The sequence below is a fragment of the Sciurus carolinensis genome, chromosome 5, assembly GCF_902686445.1.
Source record: "Sciurus carolinensis chromosome 5, mSciCar1.2, whole genome shotgun sequence".
NCBI classification, from domain to species: Eukaryota; Metazoa; Chordata; class Mammalia; order Rodentia; family Sciuridae; genus Sciurus; species Sciurus carolinensis.
In genome coordinates, this window is record NC_062217.1 from 130,782,470 (window position 1) to 130,797,076 (window position 14,607).

The 14,607-nt window shown below is 44.9% G+C and overlaps 1 protein-coding gene across 2 annotated transcripts; it reads right to left on the reverse strand.

Annotated features, from left to right (window-relative positions):
- Positions 1-2,976: 2,976 nt before the first annotated feature.
- LOC124984400 (mannose-binding protein A-like) lies at positions 2,977-12,024 on the reverse strand. Of its 2 annotated transcripts, none has more exons than XM_047551943.1 (5): positions 11,957-12,024; positions 11,262-11,451; positions 10,771-10,887; positions 9,353-9,427; positions 2,977-8,699 (listed from the first exon to the last, which is right to left on the reverse strand). In XM_047551943.1, exons 2-5 carry the CDS (start codon positions 11,440-11,442, stop codon positions 8,326-8,328), a joined length of 747 nt encoding a protein of 248 aa, XP_047407899.1. In that variant the 5' UTR covers positions 11,443-11,451; positions 11,957-12,024; the 3' UTR covers positions 2,977-8,325. The 2 variants fall into 2 exon arrangements, with proteins under 2 accessions (XP_047407899.1, XP_047407900.1); XM_047551944.1 differs by lacking the exon at positions 11,957-12,024 and adding an exon at positions 11,890-11,952.
- Positions 12,025-14,607: the final 2,583 nt, after the last annotated feature.

The window sequence follows — 14,607 nt, forward strand, 5'->3', positions numbered from 1 at the left end:
CCCTTGGAATTCCTGGGAACCAAAATCCATCAGCATAGGGGAGATGATCACCAAGAACTGCTCCCAAACAGAGGGTGGGAAAGGGTCAGCCTGGCTGGTTAAGGAGAACCCTTGAGAGAAGGTTCTCACTGAGGAACAGGGTCTCATGTGCAACTTGGCACAGGGCATCCGGTTATAATTTTGTGACTGCCATAGCCATAGGTTCTTACAGGGACAGGAAGCTAGACATTTCAGGAACACTGGGCAGGGTTAGACCATGAGTTCTTTTCTACCCACCATCTGAGATCCCTTGACCATGACTGTAGGGTTAAATGGTTTTTGAGGTCTTAAACCAGGTAGGGTAAGAGGTAACTGGTTAGCTGTGTCTGCCACTGACATGAGGAAAGAGAGGGATCTTATCATGTGTGCTAATGTTTGCCAGCAGGACTGGAGGGACCCCAAGAAGAATAGGCTCCTGAATTTTACAGATTCTCTGTAAAAATCCAGCTTCCACTAGCTGGTCTTCTAGGAGGCTCCTGAACCAGAAACAGAATTACAGCTGGTGGAATAACAATGCCATATCCTTTGGGGACATATGGGAGACGTCCACCATCTGTGCACTGCACCCTCTGCTGGTGGCCTGATAGGTCCCAGGCACAGTTCCTAATGTGTCTTTGGTGACAGTTCCCCTCTGCACTTTTGAGAGAAAGCAGTGTTCTCAGAAAGAACCTGATTCAGAGAAAAGTCTAGATTCTTTACCTTTTGATGCTTAGGAAAGAAAAAAAGTGACTTCACTTCAGAGAAATACCCAGAAAGTCCACAGAGCAAGCCCAGGGGCAAGACCACCAATCCAGTTCTCATGGTCCCAGGCAAGAGCAGAAGCAAAGTTCTATCTTGAGGGAATTCAGAAGTCACCCTGGTCAGAGATCTGTGGGCAGGGCAGAGGGAGGAGTGTGGAGGTGGCCTACAGGTCCTGCCCTGAGGAGCTCACATTCTAGGTTTAGAAATGAGACAAACATGTGCATGAGGAGCAGTGGATTCCACTAGTAACTTGAACTTCCTGGACAGTGAGGGTTGTCAGGGTCCAGCACGCTGGAGACCTGTGGTCATCCGGTAGGAACCTGCATCTGGACCTGGCCCTAAAAGATGGGTGCACAATTGGAGAAAGTGTAGCAACCAGGATACAAGTGGAGGGGAGGAAAACATCCCAAGTTGCAAACGAGGTGCTCATGGGACCCCGGCACTTGGTCCCACATGTAAGTCTCTCTGTGTTGGTTGCTCTGTCCTAGAGACAACCAGCAGAGGGCAGCACGAGGCCACAGCACCTGCTGCACCAGCCTTCTGCTGACCAACAGCTAGGGATCCCCTATGACCTGAGAAAGGAGGTTGTGCCCATAGTCATCTTCCTAAATGAGTTTTGCTGCTTATTCCTTGCATCCAGCTTGGAGCTAAGATCTGGAGAAAAGAGTTGGCTTCACATTTTGGGGGAGGACTCAGATTCCTTCATTCATTTACTGGTTCAATAGTTATTAATTGAGTGTGTATGCGTTTCCCCACCCTTTTCTAGGCACTGGGACTGCAGAAGTGAAAGATGTAGTCTTGTAATAATCACAACATCAGGGGCCAATGCTTGCGGGACATTATTGCAGTCAAGGAGCTTTGCTTACATCAGTTCATCTACTCCTAACCATCCTCTGAGGTGGGCACTTTTATTATCCAGTTTTATCAAGAAGGGAGCTAAAGCACAGAGAGTATATGCAACTTGCCCAAGGTCACACAGCTGTAAAGTGGTGAAGCTGAGATATGAATCCAGGCAGTAAGTCGAGTTCCAATCCTCACTATTTTTTTCTGGGGATGGGGTACTGGGAATTGAACCAAGAGGTATTTTATCACTGAGCTACCTCCATAGTCCTTTTTTTAATTTTTATTTTTAAGACAGGTCTCAGTAAGTTGCTGAGGCTGGTCTTGAACTTGTGATTCTTCTGCTCAGTTTCCAGAGTTGCAGGGGTTATAGGCTTGTGCCACTGTGCCCTGCAAGAGTCCTCATTCTTAATGACCTTATATAACTAAGCAAGTAATCAGCCAAGATAGCCAATATCTATAACTGCTAAGAAGATGATAAAACAAGTATTATACTGGTAACTGAGGTTGGAATCACCTTAGATTCAGTGATCAGATAAGGACTCAGGTGAGGGAGGCAGTAGTGATATATGATCTAAGATCTGCACAGGACAAGATTGTGCTACTGTCCGAACACTCTCTGTAGAGCCCCCAGCATCCTACAACACAGCTTAGGGTCACTTATAGACGTTTAGTGAACAACCAAGCACCAGTACTCTCCACTCAGAATCTCTGGATCTGGGGGAAGGACTAGGGCTGAGCAATAGGATTCAGAGAATTTCAAGCATTGGATCTGTTGATCTCAATACAGACACTCAACACACATTCATATGTGCAAAAAAATATGTACAAACAGCCCAAGTCTGTGGACACACAAGTCCCCACTCTGGGTTCCATGGGCCAGTCTCCCATACTTTGAGAATCTGTAGAGCTGTAGCAGCCCCAGACTCACCCCCTGAAGTCACAGGAAGCCCCTGGAAATATGTAGGGAAGAATTTGGGTCTGCAGTTGGTTTTTACTAGTGGGACACTGGTTAGTTAAGAGAGATTGTTCAGAATCTGTGTTAGTTAGGTTTTTGTTGCTGTGATCAAAATACCTGACAAGAACAACTCAATGTTTGTAGCACTTCAATTCACAATAGCTAAACTGAGGAACCAACCTAGATGCTCTTCAATAGATGAATGGATAAAGAAACTGTGGTATATATACACAATGGAATATTACTCAGCCTTAAAGAAGAATGAAATTATGGCATTTGCAGGTAAATGGATGGAGTTAGAGAATATCATGCTAAGCAAAGTAAACCAATTCCAAAAAACACAAAGACCAAATGTTTTTCTCTGATAAGTGGATGCTGATCCACAATGGAGTGGGGAACAAGGGAAGAATAGAGGAACTTTGGATAGGGCAGAGGGGAGGGAGGGGGAAGGGAGGGGGTGTGGAGGTGGGAAAGATGGTGGAATGAGATGAACATTATTACTCTATGTAAGTGTATAATTGCATAAATGATGTGGTTACATCATGTACAATCAGAGAAATGAAAAGTTGTGTTCCATTTATGTACAATGAGTCAAAATGCATTCTACTGTCAGGTATAACTAATTAGAACAAATAAAAAAAATTAGAACAATTTAGAGGAGGAAAAGTTTGTTTTGGCTCATGGTTTCAGAGGTTTGGTCCATGGCTGGCTGATTCCACTGCTTTAGGCCCAAGGTGAGACAGATCATCATGGCGGAAGGCATGATGAAGTCGTACTACTCTTGTTCATGGTGGCCAGGAAACAGAGAGAATGGGGAAGGGGTTCACAGGGAAGATGAAGCCTTCCAGGGCATGTTCCCAGTGACCCACCTCCTCCAGTCACATCCCACCTGCTTATAGTTACCACCCACTTAACCCATTCAAATTAGCATGGACTGATGAGGTTACAACTTTCATAATCTGATTATTTCACCTCTGAATATTCCTGTATTAATATGGGAGCTTTTGAGGGACACATATCCCAACCATAACTGGGTGTGACACTGTAAATGAAGCAGAACCAGGGTACTTGGTCACCCTGTGAGAATGAGAGGCAGGCAGACAGCTCCTGTGGTGACTGTATTTCTTGGGCCAGTGGTTTCCAAAACTGGCTAAACATCCAGATTACCTGAGGACCTCACTAAGATGAGATACTTCTGAGATTTTAATTCACTGGGCCCAGAACAGAACTAAGATCTCACAATTTTATCAAGCATTCCAGTCAATTCTGCTGGTCACTATGCAGAAGGGCCACATGAGGTGGCACAAATCATTCACCTGCCAGGAAAAGGTAGGTGAGACTGTGGGTTGGCAGTGGCTAGCCCAACCCCTAGTCTGAAGCATTTGCTTAGTTAGTAAAGGGCCACCTACACCCCATTACTTTTAAACATGAAAGCAGTGTTTGCCTGGACAAGCCATTGCTTCCTTCTTAGAGGTTCTGTGTCCTTCCCACACTGTTGCCACCAGGGTCAGAAGCACCCTTCCCAGATGGCCTCCTGTCCTAAGCGCCTCCTGCCTTCCCAGGAACCTATCAACACTCGGGGTTACTAGGACAACATCACTTTGCATAATCCACTTCCTGACATCTCCAGTCACTTGATGACATCTGATCTCTTCCTGGTTAAGGCGGAAAAAAAAAAATATCTCTGATTCCTGGCAGTTACTAAAGCACAGATTATTTACACAATAACAAGCAAACAATCTCCCAAGTCATGGGCTCAGCCTGTCATATATTGGGGATGGAGGCGGGTCATAGTTCAGGACCTGACTCTTGGTACAGGTTAATTTGTGGCAGCCACAGAGAAAGGAGATTGTCTGGCCCCTTGGGGGAAGGAGGTCTGACAGGCATGAATGGCAAGCCTTCAGCTGCTACTCTGAGTCCCCACCTCTGGGAGGAAGGAGACCAAACTTGTCAGAAGTAGAATTGTAGAACTTCAAAGAAAGATTGTCCTGTAGGATCAAGGTCCTGAAATTCCAGGATCTGGAACCTGGGCTGGAATCTGGACCTTGAGTTGTTTTCATTCTGTCACACAAAGCAAATCACTGTCACACTGGTCATGTCTGCACTGCCACAGGAGAACACAGGCTCACAGACAATTTAAGCCCAAAGTCTCCAACTCATGGATGAGTTGTATTTGCCCTTCCAACTTACCCAGACTGGTTTTCTTTTTTCTCTCTCTTCCACCACCCTCCCCCACGGTTTTATTGGTGCATTCTGGTTATACATACTGATGGGATGTTTTTGTTACGTATCTGTGCATGCACACAATACACAATATAACAATATAATTTGGCCAATATCACTCACCCAGACTGGTTTTCTGTAGACTTCAGAAATAGCTGATGTTTACCCCACAATTAACTTAGACAAATACAGGCAACAAAAACTGAAAGCAGATTTCAGGTCCTGCAGCTCCCTTCCTGAAATGGCCCTGCAGTCTGCACCTATATGTGACCACTGATTCCTATGGATTTAGAAGAGAGAAGCCTTTAGAGACTGATGTAAAGCCTGGGAAACTGACCCAGAAAGTCAACCTATGACTCAGGACATTAGTAGGGAGCTAACCTCAATCGACAGTCTCCTGCTTCTAAACCTGGAACTTTCCACCTACCAAACCATCTCGTCTTCAACCCTAATATGGCACATAGAGACCCGTGCCTTCTTCTTCCCCTGGGCATGACTCCAGAGCCAGAGACCAGGCTTCATAGACTTCTGAACACTGACTTCCTTTTCAGAAATGCTCTGCGGTATGACCGTCAGGTTCTCACTTTGTGCAAAGGGCAGCCAAGGAAGACCCAAGCTCAGAGATGTCTGCCAGCTCCCTGTTCAAAAACCAGCATGGAAAACAGATGGCAGAGACACCTATTCCATTAGAATAATGGGGCTCAAGAGATTTCTCTCAGTCATCTCCATTCATAAACTCTCAAGGAGAACATGCTGCCTTTGGTTCCTTAATATCTGTCCTTGGAGTACCCAGCTTCATTGGTATGTGTTATGGTATAGATATGAAGTGTTCCTCAAAAGCTCATGTGTGAGACAATTCAAGAATTTTCAGAGGTGAAACGATTTGATTAAGAGAGGTATAACCTAATCAGTGGATTCATTCACTAATATGTATTACCTGGGTAGTAACTGTAGGCAGGTAGGTTAGAGAAGTTGGTCACTTGGGGTGTACCTTTGGGGCTTGTATTTTTGTCCCTGGTGAGCAGAGCTCTCTCTCTCTCTCTCTGTCCTGGACACCAGGTCCTAAACTGCTTTCCTCCACCATTCCTTCTGCCATGATGTTCTGCCTCACCTCAGGCCCACAGCCATGGAGCTGATCAATCATAGATTGAACCTCTAAAACCATGAACCCAAAATAAACTTTTCCTCCTCAAGTTGTTCTTGTCAGGTATTTTGGTCACAGCAATGCAAAAGCTGACTAAAACTGTATGTGAGAGATGTCAATCATTGTACATCCTTTAGTAAAGAACCGCACGGTGGAGAGAGAGAAAGAGAGAGAAAAAGAGACTGGAGGGACACCTTGAACCCATCATTTCTTTCTTGTTCTAAGTGTCCTGGGGGACCTCAGTGAACTGTAATTTCTATCTTTGGACTCTTACGAGAATTCTATATTTTAAGATGAACTTTACCTTTTCCCAAGCTACCTCATAGGGATCCATTGGGAAGTGAATACAAAGAGATAGGTAGTTCTAGGTTGAGGTCAAAATGGTGGCAAGGGGAGACATAAGGAGAGAGAGGAACACTGAAAGGATCATCAGGTCCTGAATCAGGGAAAGAACAAGCTCTATCCTTATGAAAAACCTGCATGCCCTGCAGGTGGGCTGAGAGAACCAGCAGGGACTCTCAGAGTGACAGAATAAGGCATGAGTCAGGAAGAAGGAGGATGGGTCCCCATGGCAGAGAGAGCTCTCAGGGCAGGAATGTGAAACTCTAGTGATGGAGGGATGCAGGAGGAAGAGAGTTGGGAGGCAAAACTAAGAGAAACTGATTGAGAGGACAATGGAAGAGCTTGTGCTTGTCCTGCAATTTTTACTGTATTTCCTGAACTGAGCAGGTGACCATCACCTGTTAGGAAACCATGGCTGCAAATAATATAACTGCATCTCCTACAGTTTTACAGTGTAGATACTGTCCTTTATGCACAGTATATAACAAAAGGGGCATTCATCTTGGGTATACCATAACAACGCCTCACCCTTACCATAAATTTAAACTGGAAATAGGGAATTGTTCTGCTCTGTTTTGTATTACAAAATTTTTCTTTTCATTACTGCCAATTGCAGTACCTAAAGAAAATTCAGTAATGTGACAGTCCAGGTGTGCTAGAAGCCAGGGACCTCTAGTTCCATTGCCTTCAGCATGTTCCATCCCAAGTCCTATATCTGCCTGGACAGTCCTGCAGAAGGAGCACCCCTGGGCAGGAAGAAGCACAGCCTGACAGTCACTTCTCAGTAGCCAATTCATTTGTTCACTTGTAATTCTTTGATGTACTCATTCAACAAATATTAATCTAGCAGTTATTAGTCACAAGTACTTCTCCTGGTAGCTCAGATACAAAGAGAAATAAAGCAGAAAACAAAGGTTACCAAAAGCTTCTCAGTAAGTGAAAGCGGCGCTTGGTCCATTCATGAAATATTTTCCAATCTCATTTTGTGACAGGTACACAGCTGGAGTTGGAATTTATCCCCTTTTCCTGGATTGCTGCACAGGTGCTATGAAATCTCAGATCCCCTCACCCTGCAGTAGCTGGAAAAGCCCCATGGTTAGGCACAGTTATGGGCCAAGACAGCAGCAGAACCCTGCTCAGAGGGAAATTGCATTTGCTGACTAGTTGGTCCGCAGAATTAGACCCGTAGGGTGTAAAGCTCACTTTGGGAGAGTTTGTCCTCTTGTGTGAACTGATAATGGGCCACTAACCCACAATGGAGAGAGAACACTACCATGAAGGGAAGGGACAGTGGGGACAGAGACTGACATTGTCTGTGAGAAGGGCACACCCTGCTTGACCAGTTGCCTCTTCCCATGCTGCTGGCGTGTACCATGATACTGAATCATCCCCTTAAAATTATACAGGAAGGAAAAGAGGTACTTTGCCCTCAAGGTAACTCTAGTGACTAAAGGGAGACCATGGGAACTTAGGTAGGGTACGGGCATTCTTAGGACTAACAGTTGTCACTCAAATGGATATTGCCAGATATTACAGTCAGGGAGTGAAAAGGTGCCTGGCAGTGGCTCATGAAACCAAGAGACAAAACCCATATCATGGACAGTGCTAGGCTGGCCCTGGGTAGGGGTTTAGGGAAGGAGAATTTGGAAGGAGTGGCAAATCTTGGAGAGAAGGAATTGGATGTCTGTCACTGAGATTGACTATCTATTCTAACACAGGTGTGGCCCTTCATTGGTCCCTCTGGCAGGATGAGTGTCCTCACTGCAAAAGAAGAGAGTTTATTGTGGCCTTTTCATGGCTGACTCTGGCTCAGTACTGTTCTGATAAGACAATGCCCTGCCCAGGACCAGACCCTTGTGCCCCATAGTTATCTTCTTCTGCTTCCTCATCTCACAATTAAATACATACTCTTCAGTTTCCTCCCTTCTCCACACAGGAATGACTTAACTCTAGGCATGAAAAACCAGCACTGAATTCTCTTTTGAAGCAGCAGAAAACTCAGCAAGGAGGCAAGGAGGGGACGAAGGAATGAGCTACTTTAGGCTGGAAACTCACAGACAGCCAGGAAAGAGCTTGAGCAGGAAACGTCATTCCAGAGCCCTTCCTTCAGGATAATCACACAGTCCTCCCCTGAGCCATAGTCGTTAGGCTCATTAGTCTTCCAGTTGCTGTAGGTCAGCCGCCCTCCTGTCAGGTATGTGAACTGGCCTTCGGTAACCTCATCTGTGATACCCAGGAAGGCGATGTCTCTGGCCACATCTTGGATGGCCTTGTTCTCCTCAGCATTCTTGGGGGTAGCCACAGTGGCCTGGAGCTCTGTACACAGAGCCTTTACTTGGGAAAAAGGCATCTTTTCACCATTGGTCACGTAGAACTTCTTTCCAGACTTTTTGCCCAAAGAGAAGGTTTGCACTGAAATCACAAAGAATAGATGAGGCTGATGGGAGCCCAGCCCAGGACAGTAGTTGAAAAAGCCCTTCTTTGGAAACTGAACTCTGAAAAATAGTCCCAAAACCAAGCTAAGGCCCTCAGGTCAGAGCCTATGATGAGGCCATTCCCCAGTTGTAGAGTCATGGACGGGACACAACCTCGGGCAGACAACCTGGACTATCCCAGGATATCCCATCCTTAAGACCAACATTGGTTAAAAACTACCCATCACAGGTGGACACAGGAGACCTCCTTGGGCCCCACTGACAGGATGGGGCCCCAACAACCATTTGAGAATAGTGGAGGTGGAGAAAGGAGCAAAGACTTTGGAGACAATAGGCCTCTCTTCACTTCTTCCTCTGCCACTTGCTAGCAGTGTGATGTGAATCAGTTCCCTACACTTTCTGAACTTCTTTTTCCTCACCTGTAAATACAATAGGTATAACAACCAAAACCAACATTGGTGAGGGGATTGAATGAAACCATATTACAAGAAAATGCCAACCCAGCACAGACCCTGGTATGTGTTGAGTATTCCTAAGTGTTAGTTCTCTTCCACTCTCCTTCCAAATCTAGTTCATGCTGAAGGAAAATATGAGGGTCAAGAACATGTTGGGGGAAGAGAAGAGGCTTACACTTTTTGATGAGGTTCAATTCTGATTTCAGGCTCCTTATCTCTCTCTCTAAGTTAGCCAGTTTAGTCTCAGCAACTGCAAAGCAATAGGGACGAGGGTATTTAGTAAGACCTCAAATTGGAGAGCAGAACATTTTAGGAAATGACTTTTCTTTTTTTTTTTTTTTTTTTTCTTACTAAAATGTAAGCTTGGGCTGGGGAGATAGCTCAGCTGGTAGAGTGCTTGCCTTGCAAGTACAAGGTCCTGAGTTCGATCCCCAGTACCGCAAAAAAAAACCAAAAAACAAATAAAATGTAAGCTTATTCCATAAAAACAAGAAAGCAAAAAGAAACAAAAGGAAAAATTAATTGTATTTCTGTCTTCCCAGATGTATCTTAATCTTATAGTTTGGATCTGGAATGTTCCCCAAAGGGCTGTCCTGTGTTGAAGGCTTGGTCCCCAGCTAGTGGCATTATTTGAGCGATGGTGGAAACTTTAGGAGGTGCAGCCTGTTTGGAGGGAGTAGGTCACTGGGCACTTTGTTCTGGGGGGCATATCTTGTCTCCACTTCTCCCTCCTTCTCTTGATGCTTCTGGCTGCCATGAGGTGAGCAACTTTGCTTCACTACACCCTTCCACCATGATGTTCTACTTCACCACAGGCCTAGAAAGGGTGGAACCAGCTGACCACAGGTAGAATCCTCTAAAACCATGGCCAAATAAGTCTTTCCTCCTCTAGGTCAACTATCTCAGTTATTTTCTCACAGTGAGAGAAAAGTTGACTAATATACTTAGTCACCCTTAGCAACTTGTGGCTATAGTTTTGGATTCTTTCCTTCATTGCTGCTTAAATATGGCAATGTTATAATAATTTTTAAGAAAATATCCAACTCATTACTCTCCTTTTTGAAAAGTTTTCCTTGTGATTCTTTTTTATTTGTCATTCCAGGTAAACTCTTTTAAATACTTTTATTATTTTGAAAGTCTAGAAAACAAATATCAATAAGAATGTTGTCATTCTTCTTTTGTCTTTACTGAATTTGTCCTATTTTACTAGAACTAAATTGCTATGATGTTCTTCTTTACTCAAGGACTCTATGAGGCAGAGCACTTGCATGCCACTTTTGTGTCAATAGGCACGAACATAATACCTGGAAGGACCCATTTCCCACCCTGCATCCCAGAGCCACATGTTGGACTTTCAGTTAAAGAAAAGCCATGTCCTATAGAGGCTTTATAATGGAGCAGCCCTGCAGGGCTTGGAAGACAGTACTTGGCAAAAAGGAACTCTTTTCAGGTCCCAGGTAACACAGGTGCTGGGCCAGGAAGCAGAGTTGAGCATCTTCCAGTAAAAGAGCAGAAGGGGCACCTCCTTCCTGCCCTCCAGTTCCCAGGGCCCTGAATCCCCTCAGATCAGATGTGCTGGGGTATGCTCCTTACTTGAACTGTCTCCACGATCTCCTTTAGGGCCTTTTGGTCCTGGAGCCCCAGGAGCACCTATATTTCCCGGAGGCCCCAATTTCCCTGGAGGGCCCTGCAAACCTCTGAGCCCTTGACCTGTTGCAAAACAAAGGAACAATGACACATTGTTCTTACTCATTTTCCCTCTCCAAGAGCTCAACACTTGATTCACACTGACCCCAGGAAAGAGCCAGTGAGCCAGTGATGACTCAGAGAAGAAAGTCCTTCTATATCCCAGGGCAAGAAAGCTGTCCTGAAGGCAATCACACATCCCCAATTTCCGTGGAAGTGTGGGATTTTGGAGAGCCAGAGGGCACCTTTGGTTGGGAGGCAGTGACAGGTTACAAGGACTAGTCAGGTGCATTCAGATCTGCCATAATGAAAGGTGAACCTCCCCAGGTTTCCCTGCTACATCCCTCATGTGGAATAGTCCCCTGCTGGTGATATTCAGGAAGACAGAGCAGCCATACCTGGGTCTCCCTTTTCTCCCTTGAGTCCATCTCGCCCATCTCTGCCTGGGGTGCCGTTGGTGACGGGGATCCCACAGGTAATCACGGAGCAGGTCTTCTGGGCATCCTCACAAGTTTTTGTTTCTGAGGCCACTGTCACCACACTCAGGAGAAGGACAAGGAGTAATGGAAGCAGGAGCATGGTCCTTACCTCAGAGTGGAGAAAGTCATCTCATTTTGTGGAGTCAGCCTTTGCTGCCACCTGGGCTTGCCTCCCCTGGCCTGTCAGCACCCTCCACCTTCCCTTTCTCAGGACCAGTTAGAAAGGGGCCTGGTTGGAAGGGAACTCCTGGGATCAATCTTTCGCCACTTTTCCTCTCTCTCTGTCTTCCTTCCTTCCTTCTTCCCTTCTTTCTTTTCTTTTCTTTCCTTTCTTTCAACCTTCCCTGTTGATGCTGGAGTCTATGGTCAAGGCTTGTACACGCTGCCACTGCACACACATCCCACTCACTCCTCCCTTTGGAAAAGACCACTGTTAGTTTGCAAATGGTCAAGTGGATCCAAGAAAGACACAGATGCCTTGCCTCATAGAGAGACTGAGGCCCAGATGGGACTGTTGACCCTTCTAAAGCTCCTGCTCAGTCCTCACCAGGTTCAAGCCAAGAAGCCAGACTATAGGCCCAGGTCTCCACCTCTTTCCTCCAGAAATGACTTACCAGGCACAGAGGCAGTGCAGGAAGGGAGCCCTCCAGGTCAGGCTTCTGGCAGCTGCCTCAACAATGTCAGCTCCAAATAGGCCAATGACCAGGGACCACATTAGACTGGCCTTCAACCCCAGATTAATAAACAACTATCCTGGCATGGAGATGTAGTTTAGCAGTACAGCACTTGCCTTGCACGTGTGAGACCCCAGATGCCACTAGTAGCACTGCAAAAAATAAATGAAAATAAAATTAAATTCTAATAAACAACCATCCTTAGAGCTACCATAACTGGGTAGTTCTCTGGGGCTGCTGGTGGGGTCTCCAGCACAGTTCTGGGCAGTGTTGCTACAGTTAACTCCTCCTTCACCTGTCCCTCCCACATGTCCATCCACACAACTCAGTCATTCTGATCCTCTAGAGTCACAGGCTCTCAGCACGGCTCCACCAGACACTTACTTCCAAAATAAACATGCACAGATGTTGAACCAGACAAACATGTGTTCATGCACACACACACACACACACACACACACACAAGCATATACCTCTGTATCCACTGTTCTTACTAGCTCATTCCTTCATTTGGTTTTCATTTATTGAAGGGCCAGGGTGGAGACATTAAAGATCTACAACCCTGGGTAACCTCACTTGTTCCTTCTCATGTATCAAATGTCTTCTTGGGGCATGACACAGGACTAGGCACAAAGGGAAGTCGTATTTAGAGACTATGTAAGTTCAAAGCTGAATGTGAGCATTTGCACCAGCTGTCCTCTCTGCCCAGATACTTGTGTCTATCTTGGCATTGTTGTTTGTTGTCATTCAGATTTCAGCTTAAATATTACCTTGGGAGAAAGGTGTTTCCTAACTATTTAAGTAGCCACCATGTTGATAAATTATGACTCTCTGCTCTAATTTTCTACTTCTCTGGGTGAATTTTTGCTGTTTATTTGATTGCCTGCTTATTGACCACCACCCCCACTCCCACTCCCCCACCCCCGCTTTAGAAAGAGAGTTTCAAGAGAGCTGGGTTCCTGCTCACAGCTGCTGCATGTCCCCCTAGGAAACTTCCAGTGCTCAAGAAAAACGGATGGAACAAATACATCCTCTAGCATTGTGTCCTCAGAGTAGCACTCTTGGCTTTTCTCTGACTAAAGCTAACTTCTGTGTCCACTTTACCAGGACTGTTACTGTTCTTGGGCAGAAACTGTGTTCAGTTACTTCCATGACCCCACGGTACAATCCAGGATTGGGCGCATTGGAAGCACCCAGTAAGAGAGCAAGGAAAGAAGCAAACACCTGGAGTAGGAGCATGTGACAGATTAGGCTGTGGCTCTTATAGGCCAGGTGCCTGGAAGCATCAGAACTTATTGCTGGACTCTGATGAAATGGCCAAGTCTCTACTATAACCTTTGATGTCTGCCTTCTCCCAAACTCACACTCATAATTTGAAACACTCTGTCTCATCAAACAACTTGAGAAGCTTGCTTTTTCCCTGGTGGGGAGAAAGGTCAGGTCATTTCCCTTACATTCTGTCATCTGATTGGCATTTTGGCTTCTCGAGGACCATCAGCTCATGTATACTCAAGTCACTGCACCCCATTCAGTAGCTCTTCCCATTCCTGTTAGAGAGCTTGCCAGGCACCAAGAATTAGTGAACTCGTTACTATTACTATTAAAATTATTTATTATTATTACTATATTTTGTATTTATTCCTAGATGAAAAATTGTGTTTCAAGTGTCCCAACTTGTCACACCTAGTGCAGTGGAGACATAGAGGCAATGGAGACCCCTTACCCTTAACCCAGACATCACAGGGCTTTCTCAGATGGAGATGAGGTGCATTTGAATTCATCTTGTAAAAAATCCCAAATACAGTTGGAAATAATCAGAGTGAGAGTTGAAAGAAACAACAAGTCCCAGAAATAGTCCTCCAAGGACTGTGGACTTCATACTATAGGTAATAAACAGCCACCCTCCCTATCCATGGGGTCTGCATCTCCAGATTCAACTAATCACAGATCAAAAAATATAGTTAGAACTTTGATGACCATATCTGTCTAAACACTTGCATAATTTTTTCTTGTCAATGTTCCCTAAACAATACAGTATAACAACTCTTTACATAGGATCATTATAAGTAATACAGAGAGGATTTAAAGTATACAGTAGGATGTGCATAAATTGTATGCAAATACTACACCATTTTATACAAGGGAGCATCTGCAGTTTTGGGTACGTATAGGGACCAGGAATCAATCCCCTGTAGATACCAAGGGACACTTGTATGTTTAAGAAAGTATAATTAAAGATAAATTAAAATTAAATTAAATTAATGAACAAGAAGAAAATAAATAAAGCTGATTCTTTGCAAAAAAAAAAAAAATACCCATAAACTTGACAAATAAAACTGTGGTAGTTTAGATGATTGTTTCCAAATTTAACTTCCTTCTTATAGAATTATAAATCCAAACTCTTTGCTAAAGTACTTTGTAGAGGTTCCCACTGGAGTATGTGAAGGAAACAACCCAGCCCCTTTGATATTTGGTTTGGCCTGTGACTCTGAGTAGCGAGGAGGAGAACAGTAGCCTCAAGTGTGCTTGCAAGTTAACGTGGCCTCTTGTGTTTCTTTCCCAACCATGGGAAGAATATGTCCCTGGTAGCC

Excerpts from the sequence above, each read along its gene's own strand:
- LOC124984400 (XM_047551943.1), bottom strand. The coding sequence starts at position 11,442 with ATGCTCCTGCTTCCATTACTCCTTGTCCTTCTCCTGAGTGTGGTGACA. Across the intron at positions 9,428-10,770 it reads AGATCGTGGAGACAGTTCAA|TTGCTGAGACTAAACTGGCT; the intron begins GTAAGGAGCATA and ends ATTGCTTTGCAG. Across the intron at positions 8,700-9,352 it reads ATTGAACCTCATCAAAAAGT|TGCAAACCTTCTCTTTGGGC; the intron begins GTAAGCCTCTTC and ends TTGTGATTTCAG.